Raw genomic sequence first — 19,521 nt, forward strand, 5'->3', positions numbered from 1 at the left:
GTACTTTGTTTAAAATTTCCCAACTGAGCCGAAGCCGGTTTGGCTCAGTGGATAGAGCGTCAGCCTGTGGACTGAAGGGCCCCAGGTTCGATTCCGGTCAAGGGCATGTACCTGGGTTGCGGACACATCCCCAGTAGGAGGTGTGCAGGAGGCAGCTGATCGATGTTTCTCTCTCATCGATGTTTCTAACTCTCTATCTCTCTCCCTTCCTCTCTGTAAAAAGTCAATAAAATATAAAAAAAAAAAAAAAAAATTTCCCAACTGAGTAGGTGAAAATGGTATTCATTGTACTTTTAACTTTTATTTTTCTTACGAGTAAAGTTAAATGAGGTATTTTCTTTTCCATGGACTGCCTGGTTATATTCATGGTCCATTTTCCTTCTGTGCTCCTTGTATTGAATTTTTGTTGATACTTTTATTAAGATGCAATTCGCATATGATAAAATGGTTCAGTGGTTTTAGTATATTCACAGGGTTGTACAGCCATCACCACAATTTAATTTTAGAATATTATGTCTCCCCCACAAAAAGAAACATAGTATTCATAATTAGTCACTACCCCCAACCCTAGTCCTCAACACCTCCCAGATTAAGCAACCACTCATCTACTTTCTCCATAGTTTAGTATATTCTGAACAGTTCATATAAATGTAATCATATGAAAAGTGGTTCTTTGTGGCTGGCTTCTCTCATTTACCATGTTTTCATGTCTCATCCAGGTTGGAGCATATGTCAGTACGTCATTCTTTTTTTTTATTTCAGAGCGAGAAAGGGAGAGGGAGAGAGAGATAGAAACATCAATAATGAGAGAGAATCATCAATCAGTTGCCTCCTGCACATCCCCTATTGGGGATCAAGCCTATAACCTGGGCATGTGCCCTGACTGGAAATTGAACCGGTGACCTCCTGGTTCATGGATCGATACTCAACCACTGAGCCATGCCAGCCGGGCAAGTTGCATTATTGTTAATGTGATTAAGCATTTATAGGGCGAGCCAATTGTTTTAATTACTATCCAGAGTAAGCAAAATTAATAAAAATGGAATCCAAATAAATAAATAATACCATTCACAAGTCACTCCTGAGCTGAGCAAGCCACCTCCTTTCTGGGACAAGGCTGTCTAATGTGAAAAGCCAGAGGTTGGATGTGATCATGTTCCCTCGGGGGAGCCATGTCTGCGCTGCATGGGAGCTGAGAATAACACCCTGAAACCCTGTGCAAGAAGGGAGGGTGTCAACCCCATCGGCCTCAGAACCTCCTACAGTTGCCCCATCCCTCACCTCGAGTCAGAAGGGTGTAAAACACTGGACCCCGAGTGTGAGACCCACCTCCAAGGGGACTGGTGTCAACTTAGAGACTTCACAGAATCAGAGGAAGAAGCTACCGCGAGCTTGCGGGACAGCATATTGAAAGGAAGATAGTTGCCTGAGATGCTTCAATTCAATGCAGCTGACGTCATGGTTCACCTTCTCTGAGCGAGGGCGCTGAGCCCGGTGCCAGGCCGGCAGGGCTGTCGGCCAGAGCAAATGAACTACAGGGAGGCCTGATTAATTCTGAGTTTTAGGTAAATGAGATATCATTTTTAGTGTAGGTATATGCCCAAACGATATTGAAGATACACTTAACACTAAAACAACGTTTCACTGCTCATCTGAAATCAAATTTCAGCAGGAGTCCATGCTTTATCTTGATCCTACTCCCAGAGGACCAAGCCCAACACCAGCTTTCAAGATCCAGTGACCCACCCCAAGGCTAATGATCAGCACTGAAGTTAAGAAAGAAAGGCAGCCCTGGCCAGTGTTGCTCAGTGGTTAGAGTGCCCGCCCTCCCACCAAAGGTCGTAGAGTTCGATTCCCAGTCAAGGGCATGTACCTGGGTTGTGGGTTCCATCTCTGATGGGGGCAGGTGAGGGAGGCAACCAATCGATGTGTCTCTCTCACATCGATGGTTCTCTCTCTCTCTCTCTCTCTCTCTGTCTCTCTCTCTCTCTCTTTCTCCCCCTGCCCCTCCCTCCCTCCTTTCCTCCCTTCCATTCTCTCTGAAAAGCAATGGGAACAATATCCTCATGTAAGGATTAATGAAAGAAAGAAAGGCAAAGAGCGAAGTTTTGAGAATGACCATATGAGGGCCTGAAGCTACAAGGAGCAGGTGACTCCTGATCTAATCATCTTTAGTCACCATAGAAACAAGCCATAAAATCCACCAGAAAGAGCTGGTAAACAATATCTGCCACCTCAGGACCAATAAAGACCATCCACATTCCCTTCCCCGGCTAGGTCCTGTCAGGCCTGGTTTCATTGCCCCAGTGTCTCCCAGGACACATCCAGGACCCACCCTGCCCTCCTCCTCCCAAGGCCCTTGCGTTTCTTCCTGGCCACAGCTCAGATGGCCGCCCTGCAATGCCCACCCTGTTAAGAGAGACAGGCAACCGGACACCCAGTCCTGTGTCAAAGGAAAACCAGAACCAGGCAGTAGTTAAAGCGATAAAAGCAATATTGCAACAGGGAAAACCAGGCCTCAGTCCCTGCAGGGCTATACGGAGCTCAGTTCCAAATCCAGCCTGGGCTATGGTCATTTACAGCCAAATAGCAGGGTGAGGCCAGTGGGTGGGAAATTACTAAGAGGGAACGTCAGATGTAAGGGGGATTCTGGCTAAACTGACCCAACAGGATTCCTGCTAACCTGACAGCAGGCCGGGGTGATTAGCCATCCCCTGAGGGAGTGTTGGGGGAAGGGGGGTGATCAGATATGGAGGGTGGATGGTTCTGGTTAAACTGACTTTGCAGGGTTCTTGCTAAAACAGGATTTTATAAGAAAATACATAGATGGGCCCAGGAGCAGGCTCATGACTTTGATTAAAGTTTGGTCAAGCAAAGAATCTTTGTCACCTGCCCATGAGACGGTCCCACTCTACCAGAGGAACAGGCCACACATGAGGGAAGTAGCCCAAGGACATACAGCAAAAAACGTGTTCTAAACACAACAGGTCTGACTGAACTGTCTCTGTCCTTCCCAGAGTAAAATAACTCTCTCCTAATCCAGGTTGTGATTCAATTGATTGGGGAAATGTTCAATCTTTCAGACAAGTCACAGGCGGGCTGTCAGCTTTGAATACAAATGCAGGCCTTTGCACTGATGCGGTTTTATTTGACTCTGGAAATTAGAGGCTCTTTGAAGGTAGCATGCAAATTTGTTCAAAGTGTCCCTGACTTTGGGAGAAAAGTCCCAAAGACCGGATCATGCACTTATACAAGGGAAATGCTCTTTAATGCCTAACCTGAGGTCCCTGCTACCTAGGAACACCAATGTCAACCCTGGTTTTCACCTGTAAAGCCCTGTCTAGCCAGGCTGGCAGAGACCTGGAGCCTCACTGTAGGTCATTCCCCAACATGAGGGGTGGCTGGCCATTCCATGATGTCCACATGGTAGTCTTTGCCCTGGTGACCCCTTTCTCCACCTGGAGCAATTCTGCTCCTCTGTCAAGCCCCTACTCAAATCTTCCCTAAATTTCAGCACATGGGGCGACTGTAAGAACTGAGGCCACGGTGGCCAAGCTCCCAGCACAAGCGGACACAGATGGGGTACCCAATCTAGGACAGCTCTGATTGTCACCCTCATGCCCTCGCTCCTGCCCCTCTTTGAGGAACCGCATGCCTTTCTCAGCTCCCTCTGTCTCTTAAGCAGTGCTACATGGTTACCCGTGTGCTCACCACTCTCTTCCACAACATCCCGAATTCCTTGAGGGTAGGGACCTTGTCTCACTTGTCTTTGGGGTCTCACGCCTGGCTCTGGGCTTGGCACTTAGTGGGCTCCATATCCAAATAAACCCTCCTGTCTCCTAGGCTCCAAGGACAACAGCTGATGAATGGTCAAATAATGGCAACAAATTAAGATTCATTTTAAGATATGGCAATAGAGACAGGCCAAGACTGTGCTGCTAGTGACATCATGTCGGGCTGGTGACACCATTGATCATGAATAATGTTTACTTCAGGACAGTGCCCTTGGCTTGGACACTTGGGGAAAATGGTCCAGAGTCCCACTGAGCGTGTCACTGTGGCCTGTGGGAACTGCCCCCAATAGTGATGGGCTGTCCAGGGTGTGGCATGCACCAACCGGCCCCCTGGGATAAACGCTGCACTTCATTTATCTCTACAGGTCCCGGAACCTCAGTAGATCTTTTGGGATAACTGAATTAATTCCTCTTAAAACACATGAACCTCATGATATTGTCGAGGACAAGAAGCTCAGAAGAAAGCTCCTTCCGAGTCTCCCATCTCCCTCTGACTTACGAGAACGGGCTCCAGAGAAGGAACGCTCCCAGGTGGTCCATGGGCCAGACACACTCCCTGTCCACTCATACCTCTGTGCCATCCCCTCCTCTAGGAAACCCCTGGCTCTCAGGTGACCTCCTGCAGCAGGTCTCCCGGCGACAGAAGGGTCTGGTGCAGTCCCTTGAGAGGTTCCTGATTCAACATTGGTCATTTTCACAAGTTCAAGGCAGTCTTAGGGCAGGTAAGCAGGAAGAGCCAGCAGGCAGGTCCTATCTCTGCAACTTTAGTAACAAAATCTGCAGTGATGGGGAAAACGTGCCCAGTGGGCCTGAAGCAGATACTGGAAGGCCTTACGGGGTGCAGACTAGAAACCTGGAGATGAGGGCTGAAAACCAGGAGTAGGGTTCTAAAAGCCAGAAAGCTCTGCAAACAAGCCTAGGGCTTTCTGCCGGGATTGCCTCCTAGCAGCCCCGGGAGATCCACGAAGAAGCAATGGGGTGATCGTCATGGGGGTGGCTGAAGGCATGGATTTGGGGGAGACAGGAGATTCTGTGTGCAAACTCCTACCCCATCATTCACTAGCATGATCAATTTCGTTTCTTTCGCTCTAAAATGGTCTCCCGGGGAGCAGGCATGAGATTCCTACACCACTTTTCTGGAAGATGTGAGCAACACCACGGGCTGAGATCCCTAGGGACACATCCCAGGCCGGTAGGAGGTCCCTGGGTTCCATGTGAAGAGGAGGTTCCCACGCCGGACAGGAACACTTTGTAGTTTGCCGCTGACATCATTCAGCTCAGCTTCTCCAAACGGTTTACCAAACGCTCCAACATCCAAGATGCACCCTCATGGCGCCGTCCCATCAGTTCCTTTGATCAATGGGGAGACCTGGCCCCTCGACTTGTCGTTGTCACCCTGTGGGAAACGGCGCGCCCAGCTCAGGGGGCGGAGCCAGCGGTCAGGGGGCGGGGCCGGCGCGAGTCACGTGCCGCCCGGCCCCGGAAGCGCTAGCGCCCGAGACCCCAGGGTGACCGGGTCAGGGGCTGTCGTGTCGAGGGATCGTGGAGGTCGCGGGGGTCCCTGCAGCGTCGCGCCCCCCTCCGCCGCCGCCATGGCCTGGACCAAGTACCAGCTGTTCCTGGCCGGGCTCATGCTCGTCACCGGCTCCATCAACACGCTCTCGGCCAAGTGAGTCCGGGCCGGGGGAGGGCGGGGGCGCCGCCGGGCCTGCCGCGGCCGCGGGGCGCCGGCGACCACCCCCCCACCTTACCCGCCTACCCCTCTCCGCTGTCCTCTCCCGGCCTCACCCGCTCGCCCAGTGTCTCCGGCCGGTTCACTCGGTGCAGGCACCACCCAGAGGTGCGGGGCCTGGGTTATGCGGGGCGGGTGGTGCCCCGGCGGGCGGGACCCCACCGGCTTTGACTCGCCGTGTGCTCGATCCTGCGAGGCACTTCCACCTCCGCGCCTCGGTTCCCTCTTTAAACGACCGAGGGTTGGAACTGTTCCTCCCCCGGACCCCTTTCCAAGGCCGGCGGGGAGGCCCAGCCCTCCCGGGGCGGTGGGGGAGCTGGGAGGGGGTCGGGGCGGCCCCAGGCCGGTGCTCGCGAGCTACCGCGGAGGCCATGCGGGCCGAAGGGTCCGAGAAGGGCAGCCCTGCAGCCCTCACGGAGGAAGGGTTGCGGCTGGGACATCGCGGCAGGAGACAGCAAGGCCAGGTGAAAGTAGGCTAACAAACAGCTAGTGTCCGGGCGGGATTTTATCCCAGAATCAAAGCGGGGCTTCGGAGCAGGGAGTGAGGTGCCGAAAGTGACATGATGAGGCCGGTGGTCAAGGTGAAGGGTAGTTTGGTGCAGGGACAACCACCCCAAGGCTGCTGCCTAGCAGGTGAGGGGACCAGGAGGCGGCAGTGCAGTGGGAGAGACCGGGAGAAGCCACAAGGCTGACCCACAGGGTCAAGAGACAGTGATCCCTCCAGGGGCTGCCTGGAGAACAGAAGCGCCATTAACCCAGACAAGGGGTGCAAGGGGGCAGCTCAGCTGTGATGTGTGAGGGTGCGGTGCTGGTGGGAGGGTGGGGACAGGCCCTGGGACAGTGATGGCGAACCTTTTGAGCTCGACGTGCCAGCATTTTGAAAAACCCTAACTTAACTCTGGTGCCGTGTCACATGTAGAAATTTTTTGATATTTGCAACCATAGTAAAACAAAGACTTATATTTTTGATATTTATTTTATATATTTAAATGCCATTTAACAAAGAAAAATCAACCAAAAAAATGAGTTCTCATGTCACCTCTGACACGCGTGTCATAGGTTTGCCATCACTGCCCTAAAAGGTTGGGGCTTGAGCACCCAGGGCTGTCATGCGGTTGAGGAACCACCCTCTGTAATGTGCGAGGAGGACGGGGGTCCAGGAGGCAGCCCCTTCTCTTGGCAGCTCTTTGCCTCTTTCTCTGCCCCTACCTCAGAGCAGGGCCTTCCTTCCCTCTGTTCACCATCTAGGAGCCCCAGGACGCAGAGCCTGGCCTTTCTCTGAACCGATTCCAAGGTGCACGTGGAGGATGGTGGACAGTGGTCTCCCAGTCAGGCTCCAGAGCAAGGAGGAGTCACCCCAGTCACCTTCTGGCCAATGCTCCCTGGGAGGAGGGGGCTGGTCATGTCTTATTCATTTTGGAGGCTTTTGCTCCTAGCACATGACATCAGTGATGTGAGAAACACCCCCCCCCCCCCCCCCCCCCCCGAAGAGAGGTCTGGGAGAAAAGCATCCCATTCAATTCATCAGGCGTGTGGAAAGCACCTCCAGTGTATGAGGCACCGTCTGGACTCAGGGAGGTAGACAGAGAAGGTCTCTGCCTTTGAGAGGCTTAGAACCGGGGGTGGAGGAGGCAGACGTGTACCCACTTGGCAATCACAGTGTCCTCCCTTCTCCAGAGGAAGTGGAGCTCTGGGTGGGGCCCACCTTCCCTCTGTGCCAGCTGTGTCTGTCCCTCCCAGGCTGGTCTCCTGAGCCCTGCGGCCTCCTGAAGGTCACTCCTTTGTGAGCCTTCGCTCTAAGGGAGACTCAACCTGAGGGCCCCACCTCAAGTTAGGATCTGCTCACAGCAGAACAAGTGGCCCATCCGCAGCTCCAGCCAAGACCTCAGGCAACCACTTAGCAGCGGTTCTCAACCTGTGGGTCGCGACCCCTTTGGCGGTTGAACGACCCTTTCACAGGGGTTACCTAAGACCATCCTGCATATCAGATATTTACATGACGATTCATAACAGTAGCAACATTACAGTTATGAAGTAGCAACGAAAATAATTTTATGGTTGGGTCACAACATGAGGAACTGTATTTAAAGGGCCAGAAGGTTGAGAACCACTGGCTTAGAGAGTGGCTGTAGGTCTGCCCAGCTGCTGTCCCCAAGGACAGTTGAGATTGCCCAGTTCCTCCAGGGCTAAACGGTGCTGACTCAGCTCCTTCCTTTAAAAGCTCCAAACCGGTCAGGTAGGAAGCCAAAGGATCCCCAGCCTCCAGAGGCCTTGCCTTGAGCTGTAGGAGAGAGGCTCCCAGGTGGGGACCCAACCTTTGATCCTGCCCCCTGCCCTGTAGCCTGATGGGGTACCTCTCAGGAGCCTCCTTCCCTGAGAGGCCCGGTGCATGAAAGTCCATGCACAGCTGGGGGCCCTCTGCCTGGCTGGCGATCAGGGCGATCAGGGCCATCTTGCCCAGTCCCAATCAGGGCCGGTGGCTGGGGAGGGACCGAGGGAGGGCTCCAGGGCGTGTCCGGCCCCATCTCACCCAATCCCGATCGGCTGGACCCCAGCAGCAAGCTAACCTATACCAGTTGGAGCATCTGCCCACTCATGGTCAGTGCACATCGTAACGACTGGTCATCGACCACTCAGTCGGACACTTAGCATATTAGGCTTTTATATAAGTAGTCCACTCTAGAATCCGTGCTCTTAATCACCAACATGGGACGAGGCTGGGGACTTCTCTAGTCATTTTGGGGGGTCATTTGGAGTTGTTAGAAACATAGAAATCATCCATTCTAACCCCCACAATTTACAGTCGAGGTCCCAAGAGAAGCTTCTTTTGGTGTCTCAGCTGGCTGGGTCAGAGCAGGGACCAGAACCTAGGTCTCAGCATTATGGTCCAGTCCTATTCCTTTATAATTGCGGTACCCCAAAGTCCCTCTCTCTTGTGTGGGACTTCCACCTTTTCCCAGACACAGGTAAAATCTACTGAGGAAGATTTTCTGATTTACTTAGAGAGGGCTCATTCTCATTTATCACCACCTGAGCCAGGTTACCCTGGAGAGTGGAGAAGCCCTGGGCCCTTCTATAGATCCCTCTGTGGGAGAAAGGCGCTGACTCACTGGGCTTGACAAGCCGGGAACTCAAGAGGAAATGGCAGAGATTCTGTGGGGAATGGACACACAGCCAATCGGTCTGGGGCAGCCACTTCCTCATCTCAGCCCAACCCCTCCCCCACCCACCCATACACACATAGATACGCTCGCCTCTCAGAATGCTGAGCTTTGAGTTTGACTGGGCAAGGCCATGTATAGTGACTCACCCTCATCAAGGGGAGCCCACCCCAGCCTGCCGAGGCCCAGGGAACTCTAAGAGAGACACCTGCTCATGCGGCCTCAGCCTGACCCTGGTGGGTCCCCACCGGCCTCCTGCCCTGGAGACATGGCTTTCCCCCTGGAAACAGTATCTACAGAGAATGGAGGACCCATCTGCAGAGTTGAACCCCTTCCCCACCTCAGCCAGGGGAGTGGAAAGAAACTGGAATAAGCAGGTGATAGGAGAACCTCAAGTGTGAGGAGAGGGCTCGGAACTGGAGGTAGAGAGACTCCTGGGTACCAGCCCTTCTGGGCACTTCCCGGGCCTGTGCTCCTCAGCCCTCTCTGGTCCCTGAGTTCCTGTCTGTGTAATAGGAGCTTTGTGAGATGATGGCTGAGTTTCTCACCCTCTTTGCAACTCTGGAACTGCTGGGGCAGTAGCTGAGGCCCTTCCAGCCACCTCAGCCTCAGCCAGCAGGGTAGGTCCCGGAGAAAGCATGCGCTACTGGAGAAGGGATGCTCCCGGAGAAGGGATGCTCCCGGAGAAGGGATGCTCCCGGCGAAGGGATGCTCCCGGAGAAGGGATGCTCCCGGAGAAAGCATGCGCTACTGGAGAAGGGATGCTCCCGGAGAAGGGATGCTCCCCGGAGGAAGGATGCTCCCCGGAGGAGGGATGCTCTTTCAGAGCTTTTAGGCGGGAGCAGAGCCTGGCGTACCACAAGGGGCGGTGGCTCCTCCTCAATCAAGGGGAAAGGGAAAAGGCGCAGAAAAGAATTTTGATTGACCACCTGCCATGTACCGGTCTTACATATCTTATTTATTACTTTTGACAATTCATTAGTATTAGCCCCATTTTTAAAATATATATATATATATATATATATATATATATATATATATTGATTTCAAAGAGGAAGGGAGAGGGAGAGAGCGAGAAACATCAATGATGAGAGAGAATCATTGATCGGCTGCCTCCTGCACACCCCCTACTGGGGATCAAGCCCGCAACCTGGGCATGTGCCCTTGACCAAAATCGAACCTGGGACCCTTCAGTCCACAGGCCGATGCTCTATCCACTGAACCAAACCGGCTAGGGCAGTATTATCCCCATTTTATAGATAAGAACACTGTAACTTGTCCAGCCTATGAAACTCAAAATCAGCTTTCCAGGTAGCCTGTTGCCTTTTCTGAATGTGAATGTCAGCACATGGGTTTGGGCCTGTTGTTAACTGCCTGTTGTTAACTCTCCACCCCTCCACCCACACCTTGAAGTCCCCGTCTGTAAAACGAGGATCCCTGTGAGGCTTCGAGCAGACCACCCTTGGGAAGTGCTGGGCACAGTCCTGGCACCAAGTCAGTACTCAGTGAACCCTGTATTTATAAAAACATCTTAGTGACATGATGTGCAAATAGCCAAGAGCTATCCCACATTAGGGTCTTTGCTGTCATCCCCAGATGGACTGGGGCTGGATTTTGGCTCTTGTTCTGGGCTACTGAGGCCCTCCTGTGCCTGCACAATGAACTGAGGTCTGTCTCAGGGCCAGGATGTGAAGCCTAATTCCTCTCAAAGTGTTCGCTGGCCTGGTCTCCTCCCGGGCTGAAGAGAGCCTGGGCAGGGCAGCCTGTCCCGATGACACCTAATCCCTTGGGCTGTAAGCCATCCCCAGGCCCTCAGATACAAAAAGACTCCTTTTCCCCAGCTGGGAATGCTGCCAGCTCCAACCTGTTCAGGCAGACCCACCCCTGGGAGAAAGCAAAGACAGCCCTTTAGGGTGGAGGTGGGGGAGGGGAGGAGCTCAGCACCAACCCTGCATCCAGCTCCCCACGCAGTGCCCCACCCTGGGCCCAGCTTGTCCCACCAGCAGGGGGCACCTCAGACCAGGTGGGAAATTGGGACTGATGCAACATTGCCTCTGGACTGCACCTAGTACCTGCCTGCTTGCTTGGAGGGGTCTGGAAGTCTCATTCATTCAACCAAAAAATGTTGGAGCTTCTGTATAGTGATGTGCCAGGAGCAGGGGACAGAGACGTGGGAGCTGCCGGATGCTGCACTTACACTCTAAGTGACAGTGAGTGTGGAACCAGAGAGTGAGACAGATGTGAGTGGTCATCTTGAACCTGCCAATCTCTGCTCTGGATGAGGAAGGGCTTCCATACCTGCCGTGGCCAAAGCTTCTGGTTGACCTGATGGACTTGGCAGGACCCCCCTTAGCCCTCCTGGAGGAGCCCTGGCTCCAGCCCCAGGAATTCCCGCCTCTCCAACCTGCTCCGTTCGTCCGGGGAAGTTGGCTCTGTGCCCTGGGTGAAGTTTGACCTCTTCACTCCTTCTCCTCTGTCTCACTCCCCCAGACCCGCCCAGGGGGCTCTTCTGCAAAAGCGAGCAGCTTGCAAACCATGCCTGCCCTGAGCCACAGCTGTCTGTGGCCCCCACCCACGTCCCATGTCCTTCCCTCCCTGGGGACCCAAGAGCCAGAACCTGTAGCAGATCGGGCAGAAATGAGACCCCAGAGAGCGGGTGGTTTTATTCTGCAGCGAGGGCTGCCTTCCTCCATTGGTGCTGCGACTGGTTGTAGCCGGTCCCCTGACCCGGATTCCTCTCTGCCTTCCCATCCAGTCACATCAGAACCTCTCCCCACCCTGCAGCTCTCCTTTGGGCCTCGTCATTCCCAAGAACCACGAGCCCTCCTAACTGCCCCTCTCACCCCCATCTCGGGGAGTGGGTGGGGGTCTCCCTCTGTGAGATAAGGTGGCCTTAGCCCTGTTTGCTCACTCGCCCTGGGATGTGTTCAGATACCTGGGTAGACGTGGTCTCTCCCTCACAGGCCTGGGCTGCCCTCCCGGGTGACCAGGAGCTCCATCACCACTCAGCTTGCCCTCCCACTGCCAGCATCCGGGCATCGTGCCCTTGTCCTGGGCTGTGGGAAAGACCTTCCTGTTCCCCTTCCAAAACTCAGGGCACAGAGAAGCCAGGGCTGGCCAGGATGTGTGTCAAACCCAGACTCGTAACTGCTTGGCACAACCAGGGTTGTAGCTCTGGGGGCGGCACAGGAAGCAGAAGGCTCCCCTGCTTGTGCAAGGATGCCTCTGGAGTCAGGCTGGGCACTGCAGTGTGGCTGCTCTTGACCAACTTTTTGGGAGAAGTCCTGAATCTCTCCATTTAGAGACAGCCTCTGCCTTCAGTGGGTGCTGCAGAGGGAGCCGGCCAGCAGCCCACAGGAAGCAGCCCTGGGTCTGAGTGACTTGAGTCAGCAGTATGACGCAGTCCAAGTTGTGTCAACTAACTAGAGTCAGCAGACAGTCGTGTCAACTAACCAGGGCATCCCACGTGAGAGAGGGGTCACTGTCTCTCCAGGCTCAGTCTGGGCCAGATCACATGCCCCTGGTTCCAGGCCTGGCCCGCCAGCGTGCTTCCAGAAGCCAGCAGCCAGGGAAGTGAGAGGTTAGGAAGGGCTGGGCTGTTTAGCCAGGAGATTAGAACAATCAGGAGGTGGAAAAGTCCCCAAATCTTGGAAGGGCTTTCAAATGAGAGATCAGACTAGACCACAGGGACACAACCAAGCCCAGCAAAAATGAAACTCAAGGACGGAACTTCAGTGCACAGACGGCAGACAATGCGAATGTTGGTGGTAGCTGTCCAGCGCCCTGGGCCGTGAAGGATTCTGGGCCTGAGTGGGCTCTTTGGGGAAGCGAGCCATAATCAGTTATGCCGTCTGCCAGGGTGCTCACTGGTGCCGAGCACTTGCCATCTGCCTTCGAGTCTGCACTGGAAAGACCCTCCAAGCCTTCCGGTCACAGGAAGGTGACCAGGTGTCTGCGTCAGGCGGCATTTCCCAGGCCCAAGTGCCCTTGGAGACCAGTGACTCCTGATATTTTTGTGCTGTGTGTCTCTTTGATAATCTGGTGAATCCTAAAGTAATGTTTTAAAATGTGCAAATAAAAGACTGAGGATCACAGAAAAAGCCAATTATGCTGACATGAAGTTATCAGAACATTAAAAGGACAAGTTCATGAATAGTAATGTGTCTATATGCTTCTTAACACATAAAATTGTAAACAGTGGGCCTAATTACTATAAATTTGGAGCAGTGATGAGTGTGATGATACTTCCCAGCATCCGCAACGACCCTCGTGGGGTCGTGAGAATAGCTGTGGTTTCTGTGACAAAGCCCCAGTGCTACAATGCCGCGTTCAGAATTTGAGGAAAAGCTTAATTTCAGTTAGAGGTTCATGACATTTCAGCGAAAGGTTCTCAAGTCCCCACATTCTGTCCACACCCCCAGATGAAGACTCCTTGCGTGGAGACTGGCCCCTTTGAGAGGGAGCCCCACTCTGGGCCCAGTCCCCCAAGTATGGCCTTTGGCCTTGGGAGGAGCGAGCTTGTCCTCAGGCACCCGCTGCGCTACAGGGTTTGACCTTCTCTCTCTGCTGCAGGTGGGCTGACAACTTCGTGGCCCAGGGCTGCGGAGGAAGCAAGGAGCACAGCTTCCAGCACCCCTTCCTCCAGGTACCTGCCCCACCCTCCCCACAACCCTCCCCACCTCCCAATCCTCCCCACCTCCTGTCACCCAGGCCTCCTGGCCCTGGAGGCCCTGCTGTTTCCAGTGCTGGGGGTGGAGTCTCCCCCTGCTCCCAGGAGAGCTACCCACATCTCCCTCCCCAGAAGAGAGGCTCGAGTGTGTGTGCCCTGGAAGGGAGCAGAGGGCACAGTCCTCCGTGAGAGGCCTGAGTGGGCACCGTGAGGCCAGCCCTCACCACCTCTAAGTCAGGACACATTTGGAAAACATCAACCCTCGTGGCAAAACCTGCTCTCCATCCATCGGGAGCCCAGACCCCACAGGGACAGGGACCATAAATAGGAGGCACCTTATTGCTCCACAGGGAAGTAGGAGACCCGGATTTCAGCCCAGCTCTGCCAGCAACTTGCTCTGTGACCTTAAATAAATTCCTGAGCCTCTCTGGGCCTGTTTATGCATCTAGAACTTGACCAGGGGTTGGCCTAGATCAGCGGTTTTCAGACAAGGCTCTACACAGCCTTAGGGTTTGTGTCAAGATGTTCAAGGGGCTGAGGGGTGACCCAGGCGGCAGTCTCTGGCCTCCCACACACAGCAGCGTTGCTTGTGCCAATTCTATGTGTTGGGGTTATAGGTAAGCTCCTGTTTGAAGAAAGGTTATGTTTAAAATATTTTTGTTGAAGGTGACCATCCCTCCAGCTCTAAACTCCTAGGGTTCTGTCCCTATAGGCGGTGGGCATGTTCCTGGGGGAGTTCTCCTGCCTGGCTGCCTTCTACCTGCTCCGGTGCAGAGCCGCGAGGTACTCAGATGCCAGCATGGATCCCCAGCAGCCCTTCAACCCCCTTCTTTTCCTGGCCCCAGCCCTTTGCGACATGACCGGGACCAGCATCATGTATGTGGGTGAGTAGCCAGGCCAGGCCGAGTAGGGCTCAGAGAAGCCCATGACCCAAGGGGGCCATTGATGAAACAGCCACTCCCACCCCAGCTCATCTTCACCACCCCGGCCCTCTCCCACAGACTTTCACAAACACACGCTCACCCGAGATTCACTGAGCGCATACCACGTGGGAGTCATGTCTTCACCCTGAGAACACCTCAGCGGACAAACAGCCTTGACTCTCAGGAACTAATGTCACGTGTCTCCTCTCCCAGCCCTGAACATGACCAGCGCCTCCAGTTTCCAGATGCTGCGGGGAGCAGTGATCATATTCACAGGCCTGTTCTCAGTGGCCTTCCTGGGGCGGAGGCTGGTGCTGAGCCAGTGGCTGGGCATCCTCGCCACCATCGCGGGGCTGGTGGTCGTGGGCCTGGCCGACCTCCTGAGCAAGCACGACGATCAGCACAAGCTCAGCGAAGTGATCACAGGTGCAGCGGGGTCGGGACCCAGGGGCTTCCCTCCTGTCCTCTAGGAGCCCAGCACAGAGCCAATCAACGAGCTGTTACAAGCTCTGCTGCATGCCAAGCCCTGGGTGGGCCTGTGGGGACCCGCTGCTGTGGACATGCACCTGCTCTCAAGTTGGCAAATAGAGTGCCGGGGAGGCCAGAGGCCCAAGCAGCATGAGAAATGGGTAGATAAGGAACCAGGGGTCAGAGGAAGCAGAGAGCATGTGCTGTGATGTACCTGTCTGTACCCAAACTGCTGGATTTGGGGGAGGAGAGAGATGAACATGTATTGAGCACTTACTCCAGAAAGAAAGCAGTGCAGCCCATTCTACAATGAAGTGACCACCCTGGTCACTCAGAGGTAGGATTAAACCAGGAATGTTTGTTTCCACGCCTGTGCTCAAAAGACCTGCTTACCCCATTCTGCAGGCCTCTAGGCCTTCTGGGACCTCAGCCCAGAGGGGGTGAGGTGCTGCCTTACCAACTTACCCCCCCTCCCCCCAGAGGCCAGCAGATTAGTTATGTTATGACTATGCCTCGTGAACTGTATTGTCCTGCAAAAGTCACGGGCTGTTGTTCTGTCCCCTTGGGGGCCGTCTTCCCTCAGCTTTGGGCCCACCACCCTGCCCACAGCCCCTTCTGGCTCGCTGCCTCCCTCACCCTGGCCTGTTGGTCCTTTCCCACAGGGGACCTGCTGATCATCATGGCCCAGATCATCGTCTCCATCCAGATGGTGCTCGAGGAGAAGTTTGTCTACAAACACAATGTGCACCCTCTGCGGGCAGTTGGCACGGAGGGTGAGTGAGCACAGGGGCTGGGGGGAGGGCGCTGGTTGGGGGGCACACTGAAGGGTAGCATGTGGAGTGAACGCACATGTAGGAGCACAGGTCCAGGTGCCAGGGACCACTGGGAGAGGTGAGCATCCTGCCCCGCTTCCTTCCTCCCTTCGCCACGTACGTCGTGCACATGGCCAGGAGCTCAGGGAGGATGAGGCTGAAGATGAATTAGTTGTGAGCCTCACTCTAGGGGCGCTGACCAGCAAGAAGTGACCAAGCAGTGGTTTGAGCTCGGGCCACCTGTGCTCAAGTGATGTTGCACCTGCCAAGCCTACCTGAGCGCCTTGGGTCAGGGAAGGTGGCATTTGAGCTGCAATTTCAACAGGCAGAGTAGGAAGGAGGGAACCCCAGACAGAGCAAAGACATGGGGAGCTGGACCCGAGTTTACAACCCAGTGAGGAATCGTTTGGGCGAGATGCAGGTTTGATGTTGGGAGAATGATCAGGTCAAGTTCATATGGAGAACCTTAAACATCAGGCAAGTGAATTTAAGTGACAGGCAGGGAAGAACCACCAGAGGTTTTTGAGCAGGGAAATAACTATTAAAATTATGCTTTAAAAATATGAAACTGGCAGGGAGGATTAGAGCAATGCTACCAAATGTGGCCTGTGGCCTCGTCAGGTTGCTCCCTGTGCCTGGTCCACGGTGAGCTGAGGGCTATGGCAGAATGTTCATAACTACATCAGTGACATTGTTAAGCATACTCTGTTTCTGCTCCTTTTTTCCCTAGCCAGACTTTCTGAATGAAGCGGTGCATTGATTTACATTCTGGTTCAGCTCCTTATCACAGGCCAGTGACGCTGAATGAGAGCGGTTTTCCACACTCGTGGGCACCGTAGTGGTGATGGCCAGCAATTCTTTTTTAAACGAATAGACTGGAATTGAGAAGTCAGAGAGCATTGCACACTGTAAGAGTAGCTGCTGTTCTGTGAAAGCACACGTGTGTGTGTGTGCCTGTGCATGCATACACTGGCCGCAATGTAAAATGCATTTCTCCTGGTGTAGTCGGAAAATGTGGGTTAACGTGGAGAAGGGCAGCTGGAGCCCATTCAGTGGCCGCTGTGAACTCCGGATGAGAGGGGACAGCTCTCGGTCCTGCGAGGAAGGCCCTGGTGTGGGGGCCACGAGGACGGGGTGGCAGGAGATGAGGGGGTGCCTGCTGGCCCCGATGTGCTGGGAGTGGGAGTCGGGGCCAAGCAGAGAGCGTGACGTGCTCCCTTCTCTCCCCAGGCCTCTTTGGCTTCGTGATCCTGTCCCTGCTGCTGGTGCCCATGTACTACATCCCTGCCGGCTCCTTTAGCGGAAACCCCCGAGGGATGCTGGAGGACGCCCTGGACGCCTTCTGCCAGGTGGGCCGGCAGCCGCTCATCGCCCTGGCGCTGCTGGGCAACATCAGCAGCATCGCCTTCTTCAACTTTGCGGGCATCAGCGTCACCAAGGAGATGAGTGCCACCACCCGCATGGTGCTGGACAGCCTGCGGACCGTCGTCATCTGGGCACTGAGCCTGGCGCTGGGCTGGGAGGCCTTCCACCCGCTGCAGATCCTCGGCTTCCTCATCCTCCTGATGGGCACTGCCCTCTACAACGGGCTGCACCGCCCGCTGCTGGCCCGCCTGGCCCGCGGCCAGTCCCCAGCAGAGGAGGGCGAGCGAGAGCGCCTGCTGGATCCCTCTCGGACTCTCATCAATGATGCCAGCTGAGCTCCTGCGGGCCTGCTGCCACCTGGATGCACCTTGTTCACCCTGAGGCTGAGGCCACACAGGATTGTGAGCCTCAAGCTCCCTGTCCCCAAGGCCTCGCCCTGTCCCTCCCCACAGTCCCCCAGAACAGGCCCCCAGACCACAGAAGATGACAGGACACCCAGGTCCTCCTTTGTCACCACGTCCCCCAGGCCTGAATGCAGTGACCACGCCAAGCTCACCCAGGCCACCAGAGCAGCACTAACGCGAAACCACGCAGTGGAATTGCAGGACTAACACCCCGAGGGTTTTCTCATCAAACTAAAATTATCCTCCAGAGAAGAGAGGTCAGTGAGCAAATTCAAAGCAGAACTAAGTGCCCCGTTTTTTTTGTTGTTGTTTTTTTGTTTTGTTTTTTAAATTAAATCTTTATTGTTCAGATTACAGTTGTTCCTCTTTTTCCCCCCCATAGCTCCCCTCCACCCGGTTTCCACCCCACCCTCTGCCCTTACCACCCCCCCCCGCCCCCGTCCTCATCCATAGGTGTACGATTTTTGTCCAGTCTCTTCCCACACCCCCGACACCCTTTCCCCCCTGAGAATAGTCAGTCCACTCCCTTTCTATGCCCCTGATTCTATTATATTCACCAGTTTATTCTGTTCATCAGATTATTTATTCACTTGATTCTTAGATTCACTTGTTGATAGATGTGTATTTGTTGTTCATAATTTACATCTTTACCTTTTTCTTCTTCCTCCTCTTCTTAAAGGATACCTTTTAGCATTTCATATAATACTGGTTTGGTGGTGATGAACTCCTTTAGCTTTTTCTTATCTGTGAAGCTCTTTATCTGACCTAGAATTCTGAATGATAGCTTTGCTGGGTAAAGTTATCTTGGTTGTAGGTTCTTGCTATTCATCACTTTGAATATTTCTTGCCACTCCCTCCTGGCTGCATAGTTTCTGTTGAGAAATCAGCTGACAGTCGTATGGGTACTCCCTTGTAGGTAAGTGACTTCTTTTCTCTTGCTGCTTTTAATATTCTTTCTTTGTCTTTTGCTCTTGGCATTTTAATTATGATGTGTCTTGGTGTGGTCCTCTTTGGATTCCTTTTGTTTGGGGTTCTCTGCACTTCCTGGACTTGTAAGTCTATTTCTTTCACCAAGTAGGGGAAGTTTTCTGTCATTATTTCTTCAAATAGGTTTTCAATATCTTGCTCTCTCTCTTCTTCTGGCACCCCCATAGTTCGGATGTTGGTACGCTTGAAGTTGTCCCAGAGGCTCCTTACACTATCTTCATATTTTTGGATTCTTTTTTCTTTTTGTTTTTCCGGTTGGGTTTTTTTTTTTTTTTTGCTTCTTCATATTTCAAATCTTTGACTTGATTCTTGCAATCCTCTAGTCTGCTGTTGGAACTCTATAATATCCTTTATTTCAGTCAGTGTATGCTTAATTTCTAGTTGGTCCTTTTTCATATCCTTGAGAGTCTCACTCGATTTCTTGAGGGTCTCACTAAATTTATCGGCGGTTTCTAGAAAAATCTTGAAAAACCTTATAAGTGTGGTTTTGAACTCTATATCCTGTAGTTTCCTTTCCTCCATTTCTGTCATTTGTGACCTGTTTCTTTGTCTCCGCATTTTGGTTGATAGAGTGGCTTTCTGTGCTAGGTGTCCTTTAGGGCCCAGTGGCTCAGCCTCCCCAATTACCTGAGGTGGACACTCTTGGTGCACCCCTTTGTGGGCTGTGTGCACAGTCTTGTTGTAGTTAAGCCTTGATTGTTGTTGGTGTCACTGGGAGGAATTTACCTCCAGGTCAATTGGCTGTGAGAATCAGCTGTGTCTGCAGTAGGAGAACTGTGCTGGAGACACCCTTCTGGGGCAAGACTTGCTTCAGTGGGTCTTTGGTGCTCACTGAGTCTTGCCTCCTGAGTGTGTCCCTTATGGATCTGAGGAGTTGTAATCTGGATGGTCCCACTCTGACCACTGGGTACACTGGCTCTTGGATCTCTAAGGAGGTGCTAATTTAGAGGGGCTACCCAGCAGGAGCTATGGAGAGATCTGCAGATTCCTCTTCTTTGTTTGGAGTTTGGAGGTGCCTAGATGAGGCCCAGCTGTGAAGCAATGCAAGTTGCTGTGGGGCCTTGAGCCTTCTTTTGGATGTTCTGGGTCTCTCTGACCCAGCTGCAGTTTGTTAGGTAATTTTCAGATTGCAAAGGGCCAGGCCTTTCATATGCAAAAGCCTCTGCGCACAGCTTGGGTGGGGCAGGGTCTCAGGGAATCAACAAG

The 19,521-nt window shown here is 53.4% G+C and overlaps 1 protein-coding gene across 1 annotated transcript; it reads left to right on the forward strand.

The window, feature by feature from the left end:
• Window positions 1–5,255: 5,255 nt before the first annotated feature.
• SLC35F6 (solute carrier family 35 member F6) lies at window positions 5,256–17,679 on the forward strand. Its single transcript, XM_070428387.1, has 6 exons — window positions 5,256–5,463; window positions 13,260–13,332; window positions 14,069–14,240; window positions 14,493–14,705; window positions 15,410–15,520; window positions 16,790–17,679. The coding sequence occupies exons 1-6, from the start codon at window positions 5,387–5,389 to the stop codon at window positions 17,257–17,259; spliced, it is 1,116 nt and encodes a 371-aa protein (XP_070284488.1). The 5' UTR covers window positions 5,256–5,386; the 3' UTR covers window positions 17,260–17,679.
• Window positions 17,680–19,521: the final 1,842 nt, after the last annotated feature.

Source organism: Myotis yumanensis, unplaced genomic scaffold (assembly GCF_028538775.1).
Source record: "Myotis yumanensis isolate MYYU_CA2020_CCGP unplaced genomic scaffold, mMyoYum1.0.hap1 SCAF_11, whole genome shotgun sequence".
Lineage (NCBI taxonomy): Eukaryota > Metazoa > Chordata > Mammalia > Chiroptera > Vespertilionidae > Myotis > Myotis yumanensis.

What these genes read in the sequence shown, in the direction of transcription:
- SLC35F6 (XM_070428387.1), top strand. Translation starts at nt 5,387, where the DNA reads ATGGCCTGGACCAAGTACCAGCTGTTCCTGGCCGGGCTCATGCTCGTC. An exon ending in ATCAACACGCTCTCGGCCAA is followed by an intron (nt 5,464 to 13,259) that starts GTGAGTCCGGGC and finishes TCTCTGCTGCAG; the next exon opens with GTGGGCTGACAACTTCGTGG. An exon ending in GCTCAGCGAAGTGATCACAG is followed by an intron (nt 14,706 to 15,409) that starts GTGCAGCGGGGT and finishes CCTTTCCCACAG; the next exon opens with GGGACCTGCTGATCATCATG.